Source organism: Oryx dammah, unplaced genomic scaffold (assembly GCF_014754425.2).
Source record: "Oryx dammah isolate SB20612 unplaced genomic scaffold, SCBI_Odam_1.1 HiC_scaffold_2, whole genome shotgun sequence".
NCBI lineage: Eukaryota > Metazoa > Chordata > Mammalia > Artiodactyla > Bovidae > Oryx > Oryx dammah.
In genome coordinates this window covers 15,168,943-15,183,806 of record NW_024070186.1, presented here as the reverse complement: position 1 = coordinate 15,183,806, position 14,864 = coordinate 15,168,943, and the positions used below count along the sequence as shown (strand labels likewise).

The 14,864-nt window shown below is 46.9% G+C and overlaps 1 protein-coding gene across 1 annotated transcript in view; it reads right to left on the bottom strand.

The window, feature by feature from the left end:
• C2CD2 (C2 calcium dependent domain containing 2) overlaps positions 1-14,864 on the bottom strand; it is a 63,577-nt gene that overhangs the window by 19,713 nt on the left and 29,000 nt on the right. Inside the window, exons 4-10 of the mRNA XM_040231462.1 lie at positions 14,382-14,486; positions 12,624-12,746; positions 9,725-9,845; positions 7,525-7,633; positions 3,953-4,017; positions 1,241-1,365; positions 6-180 (exon numbers count right to left, since the gene is read on the bottom strand). Of these exons, the coding sequence (XP_040087396.1) occupies positions 6-180; positions 1,241-1,365; positions 3,953-4,017; positions 7,525-7,633; positions 9,725-9,845; positions 12,624-12,746; positions 14,382-14,486 (823 nt within the window). The remainder of the gene's footprint in view (positions 1-5; positions 181-1,240; positions 1,366-3,952; positions 4,018-7,524; positions 7,634-9,724; positions 9,846-12,623; positions 12,747-14,381; positions 14,487-14,864) is intronic.

Here is a 14,864-nt window from a genome sequence, read left to right as displayed (position 1 = left end):
CTCACCAGAGCCCAGCGGGGACGCCCTCCCTGCGTCAAAGCGAGGCTTGGTCTTCACGGCAGTGACTGTGGTAACCACGGTCCCGCACGGCATCACAGTGCGGTCTTTCTCTATCTTTGCAGCAGGAGCAGGTGGAGGCATTTGCCAGGGTTTTCCCTCACCGGGTTCTATGTAAGAAAACTGCAGAGAAGGCTGGTTACCTGCTTGTAGTCTGTGCCGACGGACACCTCGCCATGGCATACTGCCTGCCTTTGCAATAACCTCTGATATCTTTAACTGTCACTTAGTATCATAATTAATGGGTAAGAATTCTGATTTTCCCAGAATTGACATGGGAGGATGAGACCCAGGCTCAGACCCAGCCACTGAGCTTGTAAAGATGGGAACACAGGAGGGAGAACCAAACAAAATAAGATGGTCCTTTCTGAGTCAGGCCTGAGTGAAAGGACATCACAGGCAGTTATGTCAGGCAGACGACGCAATGTAACCCTGGGCAGGAAGCATCCCACTCATATCTAGAAATGCGTGGGAGGAAACATCACCTCTTCCTGGACGAGCTTCTTGTTTCAAGGTGAATGAGAGCAGGAGTCTGACAGACATAAATTGTGGCACCTACACCGAGGTCACAAGCGTGGAGTCCTATACCAAGTCACAGGCATGGAGCCCTACGCCAAGGTCACCGGTGTAGAATCCTACACCAAGGTCACCGGTGTGGAGTCCTACACCGAGGTCACAGGTGTGGAGCCCTATACCCAGGTCACAGGTGGGTGCCATACACCGAAGTCACAGGCATGGAGCCCTACATTGTGGTCACAGTTGTGGCATCCTACACCGAAGTCACAGGACAAAAATTTCCGGAATTAACCAAGCCCCACAGCAACTGTTTACCATGAACCTCTGGATTTAAACCTGCCAGTTCCCTGACATATTAGGTAAAATACCCACCCTTTTACCCACTCTACAGCATCCTAACCAATCACTTAATACCACCATTCTAGCATGAATTTCCTGTCTCGAGGCTGTAAAAATTGGCCAATAGTCCTCGAAAGGGGTTGGCTCTTCCTTGAGCCTGTCCACTGTTCTAACAGTGTCTCCCACTCTAATAAATTCTCTTCTCCTCTCATTCTGCCTCATGTCTGGAAATTCTTTTTCAACTTGTGCTCAGACCATGACATCAACAAAGATGTCCCTTGGCTCAAGTGGCTGGAGCAGGACGTTGGCCTCATAGAGGACGTCATACCTCTGCAGTAACTGAACCCAACGCCGAGCTGCCCGAGGAGGCCCCGCTGGTTAGCGTAAAGCTCTGAGGCCCGGAAGGCTGCTTCTTGAACAAATCCAAGGGGACAGTCGTCATCGCCAACAGAGCTAAAGAGATAGGGGATGAATGGGGAGAACCATGGGTGTCTGCACGGGAGCAGGATGGTCCCAGAGCAGCTGCACCCAGAAGCAACCCTGGACGTGCCCCCCACCCCTCACCCCTCCCCACCCTCCTGCCTTGCTCACTGGGAAACGCTCGCATTTCAGAACATTTTAGAAAAGTTAGTGTTGTAAAAGGAACAAGAGGGCTGTGGAAATGCCACAAACCAAGGGGGCTACAGAGTTATGAAGATCAGAGGCGGTATGTGATCCTATCCTGGACTGGGAAATACTGCTATGAAGGACCTTAGGGGATCGGCTGATGGGAACTGAAAACTCTGGTCGGTAGATTAACAAAGTGAATCAGTGTGACTCAGGAAGCTGATAACTACACTGTGGACAAATAAGAGAATGCCCCTGTTCTTAGGAAGCACATACTAAAGACTTTAGGAGCCAAGGGCCAGGATGCCCCATACTTAAATGCACATGGTTTACCCTGCGTGTGTGTGTGTGAGTGTGTGTATGTGTGTGTGTGTGAGTGTGTGTGTGTGTGTGTGTGTGTGTGTGTGTGTGTGTGGCGAGAGAGAAAGACCAACTGACAGCAACCACCATGTATGAGCACAAACAATGAAGGAAACGGGCAAAATGTTAAAAATATCTGAGTTCGAGTAAAGGTTATATGGTTGTTCTTTGTTCTGGTTTTTGTTTTTTCTTAAGTTAGAAATTTCACAAATCCCATCAGGCTGGAATGGAATGAAATTCCCACATGGCCAGCAGGGGTGGTGCCCTGGGCATGGATTAGCAAACAGCAGTTCCACCCTGCGTCCAGACCACACACCCTCTCTTGGAATGTTAGTTCTTATCTCAGGAGCATCCCAGTTATCTCCAGACTACAGAGCTGAGGAAACTGCCTCAAAATTATGGCTAATTAACTAGGGAGCTTGAATTGCTTTTTCCTATGTCTTGGTAACTTTAGGAGATAAACAGATGGCTTAGTTTCACAGCTTAATTAGCCAGGCAAGGGTCACCTCTCCATTTTGTTCATAAAGATTTTTAAAAACCTAATAAATACTGAAACTATGGATTCACACACATGCATGCACAGGTCCACGCTCAGTTGAGGGAGTTTTACCTCTGATTATTGTTTTCTTGTATCTAAAGCATGTGCCCAATTTTGCAGAAGGAAATGGCAACCCACTCCAATATTCTTGCCTGGAGAATTCAATGGACAGAGGAGTCTGGAGGGCTACAGTCCAGGGGATCACAAAGACTCCAACACGACTGAGCCAGCTAACACTTTACTTCAAAGCATGTGCTCAGCTGAAGCTGCTGGGGCTTCTTTTACAAGGAAAAGCCAGTTGTAATTCATGGAGACAGAAAGCAGAAGGGTGTGTGCCAGAGGCTATGGGAGAGGCATGGGGAGTGAGTGTAAGTTTTGTAAGATGAAGGACTGATATTGAAGCTGAGGCTCCAATACTTTGGTCACTGGAAGAGACCCTGATGCTGGGAAAGACTGAGCGCAGGAGAAGGGGGCGATGGAGGATGAGATGATTGGATGGTATCACCGACTCAATGGACATGAATTTGAGCAAACTCTGGGAGATGGTGAAGGACAGGGAAGCCTGGTGTGCTGCAGTCCATGGGGTCGCAAACAGTAGGACAAGACTGAGTGAATGAACCGCAACAAAGATGAATTTTGGAGATGGATGGTGGTGATGGCTGTGCAACCATGTGAATGCACTTAATGCTACTGAACTTTACACTCAAAGATGCTTAAGATGGTAACGTTTATGTATGTTTTACCACAATTAAAAACTGAGATAAAATTTTAAAAAAGAAGGTTTATTAAGCCAAAGAAGGCTGAGAACTGCTTCTCAAGCCAAAAATTGTTGAATAAAAGATTTTGGATATTTGTTTTAAAAAATGAAAAGAACCAGTTGAATATACTCTTTCTCAGAATGTTTGACCTTGCTAATAACTAGAGTAACTGCTGACAAAGGTCCATATAGTCAAAGCTATGGTTTTTCCAGTAGTCATGTATGGATGTGAGAGTAGAACCATAAGGAAGGCTAAGCACCGAAAAATTCATGCTTTCTAACTGTGGTGCTGGAGAAGACTCTTGAGAGTCCCTTGGACTGCAAGGAGATCAAACCAGTCAACCCTAAAGGAACTCTTTAGGATTTCCATCAGGCCACATGATGGAAAGAGCTGACTCACTGGAAAAGACCCTGATGCTGGGAAAGATTGAGAGCAGGAGGATAAAGGGGCGACAGAGGATGAGATGGTAGGAGGTCATCATTAACTTGAGGGACATGAGTTTGAGCAAACTCCAGGGGATAGTGGAGGACAGAGGAGCCTGGTGTGCTATGGTCCATGGGGTCACAAAGAGTGGGACAGGACTTAGTGACTTAACAACAACAACAATAATTGGAATGGACTTTTGACTAAACATTCCCTTGGGAAGACCTGGAGCGGCTTAGTGGGCATGGCCAGTCCTTCTGCTGAATCTCCCACCCTCCCTGCCCCAAGGCCCTGGTCAGGCCTGCTGTATGACCCTCCCAGAGAGCAGGCCTCCTTCTGTCTGCTGAACACCCACCTTCTGAGGACTGCCCGTCATCTGAAATCTGCAGGTGCAACTCCCTCGACTTGGCATTCAACTCACTGTGGAAAGAAGGGCTGTGAGTCCTTAAAAATGCTTTACTATTTTCTTGAAACAGTATTTTTTTTCTGATTTGACAGAAAGGAAGGCAAACCACCATCAATATTTAAGAAACTACAGAGACATATAAGCCAAGTAAATACAAAGATTATCACCAACTTCACTATCCAGAAATAGTTAATATTTGGTGACTAGTCTCCTAGGATTTGGATTCCCAGGTGACTCGGTGGTAAAGAATTCGCTTGCCAATGCAGGGGATGCAGTTTCAGTCGCTGGGCAGGGCATATTCCCTGCAGTAGGAAATGGCAACCCACTCCAGAATATTGCCTGGAAGGTCCCATGCACAGAGCCTGGTGGGCTACAGTCCATGGGGTTGCAGAATAAGATATGACTTAGCGACCGAGCCCACATGGACATTCCTAGGATTATCCAATGGAACTTAATGAATGATGATGGAAAGGTTCTGTAGAACTGCCATCAAATTTGGTGGCCACCAGCTACATTTGGCTATTGAGAAATTTATTTTTGGCTGCACTGGGTCTTCATTGTTGCACATGGACTTTCTCTAGTTGCAAAGAGTGGAGGCTACTCTTTGTTGTGGTGAGCAGGCTTCCCATTGCAGTGGCTTCTCTTGTTGCAGAGCATGGGTTCTAGGCACATGGGCTCAGGCACACAGGCTCAGTAGCTGTGGCTCATGGCTAAGCAGCTCTATGGGAGGGGGAATTTTCCTGGACCAGGGATCGAACCTGTGTTCCCTTGCATTGCAAGGCAAATTCTTAACCACTGGACCACCAGGGAATCCCAGCTATTGAGAACTTTAAATGTGGCCAGTGTAAACTGAGGAACTGGGTTTCATTTTGTTAATTTTAAGTAATTGAAATTTAAAGAGCTACATGTGGTTAGTAGTTCCTGTATTAAAAGGTAGAGCTGTATAACTATTTGAAAACAAATATAGAACATAATATACCTCCCCACTCCTTGATAATCTAGTGTTTTCACTTGAGATTTCATGGACGTCTTCCCATGTCAATAGCCAGAGAGCAACATCCTTTTCCTAGGCATCTAGTACTCCACTGTCTGGCCCTATGAGATTTTATTCAGCTAACTCCTTAATAACCAAGCCTTAATAATGGTTTGCCTCCAATATTTCATAATTATAAACAAGCTGAGATCAATATCCTCATATGTATATCTTTGCACACATGTGTGATTATTTCCTTAGAAAAAGAGCAATTGCCAATCAAAAGGTATAGGCATATAAAAGATTTTGGTTTTTTTTATATATATTGATGACTTTCAGAATAATTATTCCAATGTCTATATCCACTGGCCACTTTTAGTTTTTCTCTACCCGCTTGTAAGGGGAAAAATAATCTTTACTTAAGTTTGCATTACTTTAGCTATTTCTGAGATTGAATATGTTTTCAGATGTTTCTAGCTATCTATAATTCTTACTTTTTTATTTCTAGTTGAGATATTTTGCCCAATTTTCTATGAGAATCTCATATTTGTATTAATAATTTATAAAAACCCCTTTATATTATACTTGGGCCACCTTCTTCCTTTACTTTTCTAATTATTTACTATTTAACACCAGAAAGTGATTTCTATATTTTTATAGTCAGCTACTTTACCAAAATATAATTTATATTAATTTTTGTATTATTGTTTCTATCCTACATCCATTATTTCTAATAGTTTCAATTGATTTTCTTGAGCAGTCTGTGTGTGTGTGTTGCTCAGTTGTATCCAATTCTTTGTGACCCCATGGACTGTAGCCTGCCAGGTTCCTCTGTCCATGGGATTTCCCAGGCAAGAATACTGAAGTGGGTTGCCATTTCCTTCTCCAGGGGATCTTCCCGACCCTACCCCAGGATCAAACCCTGGCCTCCTGCATTGCAGGCAGATTCTTTACCACCTGAGCCACCAGGGAAACCCTGAGTAGACTAAATATGCAATCATATCATCTCCAAGTAATGACTGGTTTTGCCTCTTCCTCTCTACTACTTGCATACTATTTCTTTTTCTTATCTAATTGCATTAATCACTACTTCTAGAACAAAACAATGGGGCTCCTTCTCTTGACTTTAGTGGGACTGCTTCTAACACTTCTCACTAATGTAATTTTTTTTTAATCTTTTGAAAAAAAGGGAACATAAATCTTGTTCTAATTAAGTGTTAAAAATTAGAAATGGGTATTAAATGTCACTGACTATCTTTTGGGCCTATATTGAGATAATTACTTTGTGCTCTCCTTTGATCTAGTGACACAATGGATTTCATTAAGAGATCTCACATTAAACCATACTTGCACTTTTGGTATGAACTCAGCCTCAGTGGATTATTCTTTTTTTTTTTTTAATTCAGTAGTTGCAGTACGAGACTCAGTAGTTGTGGCTCACAGGCTTAGCTGCTCCATGGCATATGGAATCTTCCCAGAGCAGGGATGAATGCATGTCCCTGTATTTGCAGGACTCCTACCCACTGCACCACCAGGAAAGTCCTTGGTATATTATTCTTAATGTGCTACTGGATTCTATTTGATAATATATTAGTTCTTACATCATAATTATGATGTAATTCCTACATCATAATTTATAAGTGGTCTACACTTTTCCTTTTTCCATTCTCTTTGTCAGATTTTGGTATTGAAAGAATTAATTCTTGGGTGGGTTGAAAAGGAGTCTGGAGCCCTCAAGGAGGAGAAAAGGACAAACATTTTTTTTTTTTCTACATTGCTTTGTCTTAGTCACATAAGAGGTTACTTTCTTTAAGCCCAGAGCCAATGATGACACAAACTCATCTTGCTCAAGGATATGTTTTTCCTTAAGTTCTGTACTAATGATTATATATCAACAACATATCTTGCTCAAGGACATGTTTCTTCTTCTTAACAAGAACATTCTGACTAATCTTGTTATCTTAAGATGTATGTTGTAAGAGTGGGTCTGGTAAGACCTCTCAATTGTTAGTTCTAATCTTGTTAATTTAAGATTTATGTTGTAGGAGTGGGTCTGGTAAAAGCATATAAGGCCTTGATAAGACTAGCAAGTGTGGTATTCTTTTTCCCCCTTCTGATGTCTATGTCAGAAGCTTTCTCTTGTCCCTTTTCTTACTTTAATAAAACTCTGCTGCACAAAAGCTCTTGAGTGATCAAGCCTGGTCTCTGGTCCTGAAGCTAAATCTTCTTCGGAGATTCCAGCATTGTTCACGGTAAGCTATCACTATCAATCAGAAGTTTATTCTGCTCTGCATGGCGCGTGTTTCTAAAGCAAGTGGGAGGCCCAACAACACATCTCTCTTGTCACAGCGGGGCATGGGAGTAGGTGAGGCGTGAACCGATACTAAGAGCTGCCTTCAAAAAGAAATCCATGTCTGACTTAAAGCCACGCTTTCTCTCTTCCTTTCCTTTCTTCCCTCCTTTTGTGCTACGGGATGGTTTCACAATTGGCAGCATCGAGTGGGTGAGGCCATGGAAACCCAAGTCCATGACAGCCAGCCGTACTCACAAGGTGAATTCTTCTTCCCAAGTGAGGGCAGCAGTGTTTCTTGCAAGGGTGCTGGAGAACTTCTGCACAGGATCATTCAGCCGAACTATACACACTGGGTTAGCATTGCCTGGAATCAGACAGAAGGCCACCGTATTAGCCTTTATTTCTCTCTTCTAGTTGGATCAAGACATTTTGCATATAAGAGAAAGGCTGAATTCGATGTCTGTGGTCTTGGCTCTCCTACTTCTGAGTGTCCATTTACAACCTCTCAAAGCATGTACTCTGGGGTGGCAGATTCTATACTCGCTGGATGTCCATAGCTCTAGACTGCCTCCAAGTCACACTCCTCCCCGCTCAGCTCTGACTGTAGGCACTGCCCCCCCGGGTGACATTACAGCAGAGATGTGGGCCCCACTTTGGATAAGACTAACTGCTTGGAAAAGTCAGGGCATCTGGGGTGACAGCTAAATTTGGGGGTACGTCACATAGAACCTGCTTCGCTCTTACAAAGATGTATGTTTTTATGGTTGACTCAGCTCAGCCAAAAATTTTTGAGGTGTTTGATCCAGGTAACAGGACATTTCACTAGTGAAGATTTGTGTCTGCTTCAAGGCTATGCTTGCTGTATGACATAAAGCTGTGACTATATCGTGTAATCAATGATCAACGGTAGAGCTTCCTTGGTGGCTCACTGGTAAGGAATCTACTTGTCAACGTAGGGGATGCAGGTTTGATCCCTGGTCTGGGAAGATTCCACGTGCCGCAGAGCAACAGAGCCCATGTGCTAACAACTAGTGAGCCCCTGTTCCAGAGCCTGGAAGCTGTAGCTGCTGAGCCTGGACACCCTAGAGCCCGTGCTCCACAATAAGAGAAGCCACTGCACACCACAGATGCAGGGCAGCCCCCGCTCCCTGCAACCAGAGGAAAGCCTGCACAGCAACAGCCCAGCACAACCAAAATCAAATAAATAAATGAAGTCATCTATACATATAAAAAGTCAATGGTGAAGGACTGGACTGTGTTGACCCTTTACCAGGTGGTATTCAGTGTTCCATGCACATCACTTTGGAGAAGGCAATGGCACCCCACTCCAGTGCTCTTGCCTGGAAAATCCCATGGACGGAGGAGCCTGGTGGGCTGCCATCTATGGGGTCGCGCAGAGTCAGACATGACTGAGCGACTTCACTTTCACTTTTCACTTCCATGCATTGGAGAAGGAAATGGCAACCCACTCCAGTGTTCTTGCTTGGAGAATCCCATGGACGGAGGAGCCTGGTGGGCTGCAATCCATGGGGTCGCCCAGAGTTGGACACGACTGAGGCAACTTAGCAGCAGCAGCACATCACCTTACTAATCACCACAATCACCTTCAAGAGGAGATTCAGACCTAGATGGGGACCTACTGGCAGAGGTGAGAAATGATGGGTCCCGGGCGGCCCCTCCCACCTGCTAAGCGGTGTGGCCTCTAGAGGCGACCTCTGAATTACCAAAACAGCCACCTATGCCCAGCTTCACAGAGCCTTGGCTATCAAATGTGCTCTGCCTGCACTTCTGGAACTGGATGAATCTCCTCACAAATAAACACAAGTAACCCCTGATGTTCTCAGACAACAAAAAAGAACTCATTGCTATTCTTGGCAAAAACAACATCGCAGTGGAAAGACGTGTCCAGTCCCAGGCTCCTCGGCATCTGGAGTCTCGGCAGTGATTCAGAGTCACCCGTTCTGCAGTGTTTCTGTCCTCCTCCATAGCAGCCTCTCCTGGAAACACAGGGGCCCCCAGGGGCCCAACACCTCCGTGACACCCATAATCCCATGGGGCACCTCCTCTCCCAGGAAGCAAGGAGTGTGCTGGTCAGGGATGCTTAACATGTATTTACAGCCTCACTAGGAAAAGATAAAAATAGAAAGATGACTTCCAGGCTAGAGAAAAGGACAAAGCAAAAAAAAAGTATCTTCCTTCTTCCTTCAACCTCATGTGTGCAAAATCAGGACTGCGTTTTCACCGTCTTGCATCATGACTACAGTGTTCAGGAGGTGCTCTCTGCTGAAAGGCAGAGATCACACTGCATACCAGATTGCCGGGAGCCACAGAAGGAAGCAATCACAGACAACCCACCAGGCTACCCGGCCCCTCTGCTCATACTGCAGACAGTCACATCCACAGCCAGCCGGCACCCTGCCCTCACCAGGGTGCTTTCTGCAGCCCCATCACCCACCTGAAGCACCAGGATGGCTCAGGAGCGAGACTCGGATATTCTTCACCAACAGTTTGAGGTCATGAGCCCTTGGAGGTTTGGGAGGGCAGGATTCCTGAGTGGATGAAGTGCGCTGCAGATGCTACAGAAAGGAAAACGGAGAGCAGTGACTCCTGGGGAAGAGGCAGCGGCCACCTGTTCCAGGGCAGGGATCTTCAAGGAGACCTGTAGAAGGAGCCCCTGGCCCTCACGCCAGCTCTGGAACAATGTTCCCTTCTCAGGAGGGTGGAGGGTACCAGTCACTCACAGCCACTTCCCACAGAAAGCAAGTGGAGGAGCAAAGTGTTCACCCAGAGAGGGTGCCCCAGAGGCCCACTGTGGGTGGAGATGGGGTCAAGCCCGAGCCAGTCCAGGAGCTAAAGACAGAATGGGACATGCTCCGTGGGCTGCAGGCATGCACTGCCCACCAGCAGCGAGCGGGACACCAACCAGGACACGAAAGGCTGCTTCGCACCGCGGGGTGGACCCGCCATCCACGTGGGGAGGAGCTAAGCGTCCTCCAGGTGTCACGCTGGGGACAAAGCAGAGGCAGGTGCCCCTGGGGCAGCTTTGTCAGCTCATCCTCAAATCAGCATTGAGGTATCTCCAATGGAGAGTCTCCCAGAGCCTGGGGACCCCATCTTCAGACCAGCCTTTCCAAGCTAACTTCCGCCTCCCACTCACAGCTCTGAGTGTTCTTTAAGAGGGGCTCTTTAGACACAAAGGTTTGGGAGTCCTGAGAGGCTTCTCAGAGACATCACGGGCCTCTGCACAGTGAGGTCTTCCAGGAAGGATCCTTAAAGCTGACTTGACCTCACAGTGCTTTTTGGGGGGACACTTACTAACATCTCAAGGACTGCAGTCTCCTTTAGGAAACACTATTGCTGACTGTGAGCTGAAGGGGCGGGGTGGCCAAGAAGTCATCACAGAATCCTTAAGATCCAGGTCCCTGAGCTCTGGGGACAGAGTAACCCACATGTCTGGGGTGGAGATGCAATATTTTCTCAATTCTGTGTGTGTGATGGCTAATTTTATGTGTCAACCTGACTGGACCGTGGGGTGCCCGGGCATGCAGCCCATGACTAAGCAAATAAGCACACATACACATTATGCAATTATATGTATATAACTGGCTCACACAGTTACAGAGACTCTCGTGTACATAAATATATGCACACACATCCCTTGGTTCTGTTTCTCTACAGAACCCTAATATAGTATGTATGCTATTTTGATACATAAACTCTGCAAATGTATTTAAAAGCATTAAAGAATGCATTACAGAAGCAGGCAAGAATACTGGAGTGGGCTGCCTTTCCCTCCCCCAGAGGATCTTCCTGATCCAAGGATCAAACCCGGGTCTCCTGCATTGCTGATTCTTTACCTTCTGAGCCACCAGGGAGGCATGTATAGTCATATTCCAAACAGGCAGCTTTGATGAACTGGGAACCCTGCACAAATACCCACAAAACCCTCACTCTGCCTGTCTGCTTACTCAGCGGCTCCTTCTGCTTCGTCAGGAGGGTGAAGCCTACTTCTTATATTCTGATAACCCTCAGTGCCCAGAGGGAATGACAGAACAGTGTTATCCACTGGTATGTGTCCAGGGAATCAGAGAGATTTTGTCTCCAGACTCTACACACTCACAGCTGGTGATGCCCTAAGAGGAACCAGAGCCCAAGAGCCTGCATCAAAGTCAAATTAAGGTTATACTATCATACTGCCTTTTTTAAAAATACAGTTCATGGGGTTCTCACAGCAAGAATACTGCAATGGCTTGCCATTCTCTCCTCCTTCAGCATTCCCTCCTGATGCTGAAGCTGAAGCTCCAATACTTTGGCCACCTGATGTGAAGAGCTGACTCAGTGGAAAAGACCCTGATGCTGGGAAAGATTGAAAGCAGGAGGAGAAGGGGATGACAGAGGATGTTTGGATCACTGATTCAATGGAGATGAACTTGGGCGAACTCCACTAGATGGTGAGGGACAGGGAGGCCTGGCGTGCTGCAGTCCATGAGGTCAAAAACAGTCGGACACGTCTGGGACCAAACAACTTTGTCACATCATATAATAATGGTGGCTATTCTACCATGCCACATAACAATACTGGAAACATGAATGAAAAATCACTTTAGGGACTCTACATGCCTGTTTTGCATAACCATCATAAGATCTGCTCATAATTTGGAGAATTAATTAATCCCAAGCAAAGGTTTTTAGATGCGCTGCCAGTAAAGATGTGAGAGGCCAAGCCCAGGGGCTGGCCTGGATAAATGTAGTGAATGTAAATTTAGTCAAAGAGTTATTAGCACCTAATCAGGCAGCGGTGAGGGTCCCAGAACAGGGAGGAGGGCAGGCAGCATGGGCAGGGACCCACAGAGAGGAGACAGCCTCGTGTGTCTGCACTACCCAAGGGAGGCAGACCTCCGAGAGGTGGTGCTGTTGGAGGCAGGGCCTGGTCACCAGGCTGTCCCGGGACTGGGCTAAAAGTCTGTGGCTACAGTGTGCTGGCTCTGTCTGTCTCAGGGCAAGTTCCCAGGTACTTCGATCCTGGAAGGATAAGGTCTCAGACAACAGGCTCTGGATGGACAGTGAAAAGTCATGTACTGGTCCCTGAAAATGACAGTTTCTGGGCTACTTAGACGTGGACTATGCTGAGTGGTCCAGACACCTCCTCCTTCCCTCCCACGGGGCCTTGGAACCCTGTGCCCTGAACTCAAAGCTTCGCCCCAGACTGCAGTCATCACCCACCAGCAGTCGTGCAATCTTGCTCTACCCTGGGGCGGGGCAGATGGATGGGAGGTGCCACTGGTCCTCCAAGACAGGATGACCATGGTCCGTCACGGGGTTGCGAAGCACCCACACCCAGAGAGCCGGTTTACCTGAACTTCTTTCAGGTCCGCAGGCGTGGTGCTCAGAACCACCGATGGGGAGGCAGAGCTAACCAGGTGCTTCAGAATGTCCTTGAGGCTCTCAGAGACTGCCTCTGTCCCAGCTACCAGGTCCTGTCGAAAGAGGAGCTTGTCACCAGATCATCTCCAAAAGGGCAGAGGGCAGAGGGCAGAGGGCAGGCCAACACATGGCTTTCCTGATGCCCTCGACATGAAATAAACTCCATGTTGCTGGGGCTCTGCAAGGTTCAGGCTAGGAAAGACTCACTCGTTCTCATCCTTACTGACCTCAGAAGTCACTCATGCTCCTTATTCTTTAAAGTGGTTAAAAATAAGACACATACAACATAGAAATATGTCAGCATTTCTGTGTATGTTCTTTCAGTCTCTTTCCCCAAATACATAGATGTGTGTTTTTTCTTTCTTGATTGACATCTGATTTTTTTTTTTTAGTTAAAAAACATTCAAGGGGCTTCCCTGGCGGTCTAGCAGTTAGGACTCTGTGCTTCCACTACAGAGGATATGGGTTCAATCCCTGGTTGGGGAACTAGGATCCCACATGCTGTACATGGCCAAAAAAAAAAAAAAAAAGGATAGAAATCACGTGCTCACAATAGTGGAATAAAAAGGTTAGGGTCCTGGATCCCCAGATGATACAGAGGAACCACTGCACAAGCCCTGATCTCCCTGCTTCTGAGAAATAAACTTTTGTATTAAAAAAAATTTTTTTTTTAATCCAAAAAGTTTGAAAAGCCCAAGAATGAAAAGAAGTTTGTAGAAGAACAAAGCAGGATGACATGCACCACCGGATGTCAAGCTCTATTAGATTATAATAATTAATACTCAAAAGAAATGTGTCTATGTTCTAGCATGTTCACACAAACTAAAAACAGAACTACCAGAGGGCAAACCCGTGCCCCCTGCATTGGACGTGCAGAGTCTTAAACCACTGGACCGCTGGGGAAGCCCCTGGAAGAATTTTTAAATACACATATTTCAGCTGTGGTGATAGTTTTGTAACAGAATAAGAGTCTGAAACAGAGTGAAATTTCAAGAAACTATCATAAAAGCCACTGCAAAGGAATAACGTCATGACCTCAGCCTTCAGTGTACATGATTTTGCATGATCTTTCCAGCAACTAAAAGTGACAGCCCCTACATGACTTAGCAGCCTGCCCCACACCCCCAGCCCCGCTTCCAAAGTCACTTCCTCACACACCCAAGGCCGTGGGAGCAGGGGGGTGCCCTTCAGATTGGAGACGCAGCTTGGAAACGGCTGGGAGAGAAGGGAGGTGGTGGCCTTGGGAGACAGGTCTTGGACCCAGCCCGAGACGGAGGTGAGTGACGTGCCCTCACAGGGAAAGAGGGCAACTGAGGGGCGGGTGTCACAGAAGGGCAAGGAAAACCTAGATGCTACCACCGCAGAGGCTCTCAGCTGCCACTGCACAAGCGGGCTTTAAAAGCTTTCCGGGCCAATCAAACCTGCCTGGGGAGGCGGGGCAGTCTTTGGGAATTTTTAAAAACTGCTAGGTGATTACAGGTGCAGCCCAGGTGAGAGCCTGGCATTAAATCCACAGAAGCTACCCCCCCACCCACCATGCTGCCCTGCCTCTGCCCTGCCTGCCATCCCCCAGGATCACACACCTGAGACCCCACTGATCAGAGGCTCCATCTCCCAGAGCTGGTAGTCACAACGCACCCACGTTCACATATTCATGATGGGGGAATCACAAAACCTCACAAACTGACCTCCCCTAGGACTTTGGGCTGGACTGTGATGGCCATCTCTGGGGCGCTGATGAAGGACCACTTGATCTGAATGTCTTCCCTCTTCTCCTTCATGTGGAGCTCCAGCTGTTTAAAAAAAAAAAGAAAAAAAAAGATTATTGGAGGGCTGCTTTCTCCACCAGAGCCTCAATGTATGTCTGCGTGTTCTTTTCTTAGACAGTGGTTTATCCCCTGCCTTGGCATTCTGTGTGCTTTCAAAATCGCAAGGGGAGTCCCCAGTCCCTGACTGCACCTCCCCTGTCGTGTAGCCTACCCCATCCCCACCAGCACCTTCCTCTACCTCAACCAACCACTCAGAGAGGAACATCAGGGTCGGGGCTGAACACCAGATGTCATGAAAACCCTGCAACCTCTGCTGTGCAGCTCTCTTCTGAGAGCATCACCAAGACATACTGGAGCCGGAGGCACAGAGAAGGGAGCCAGGATGCCTTGTCCGCTCCCACA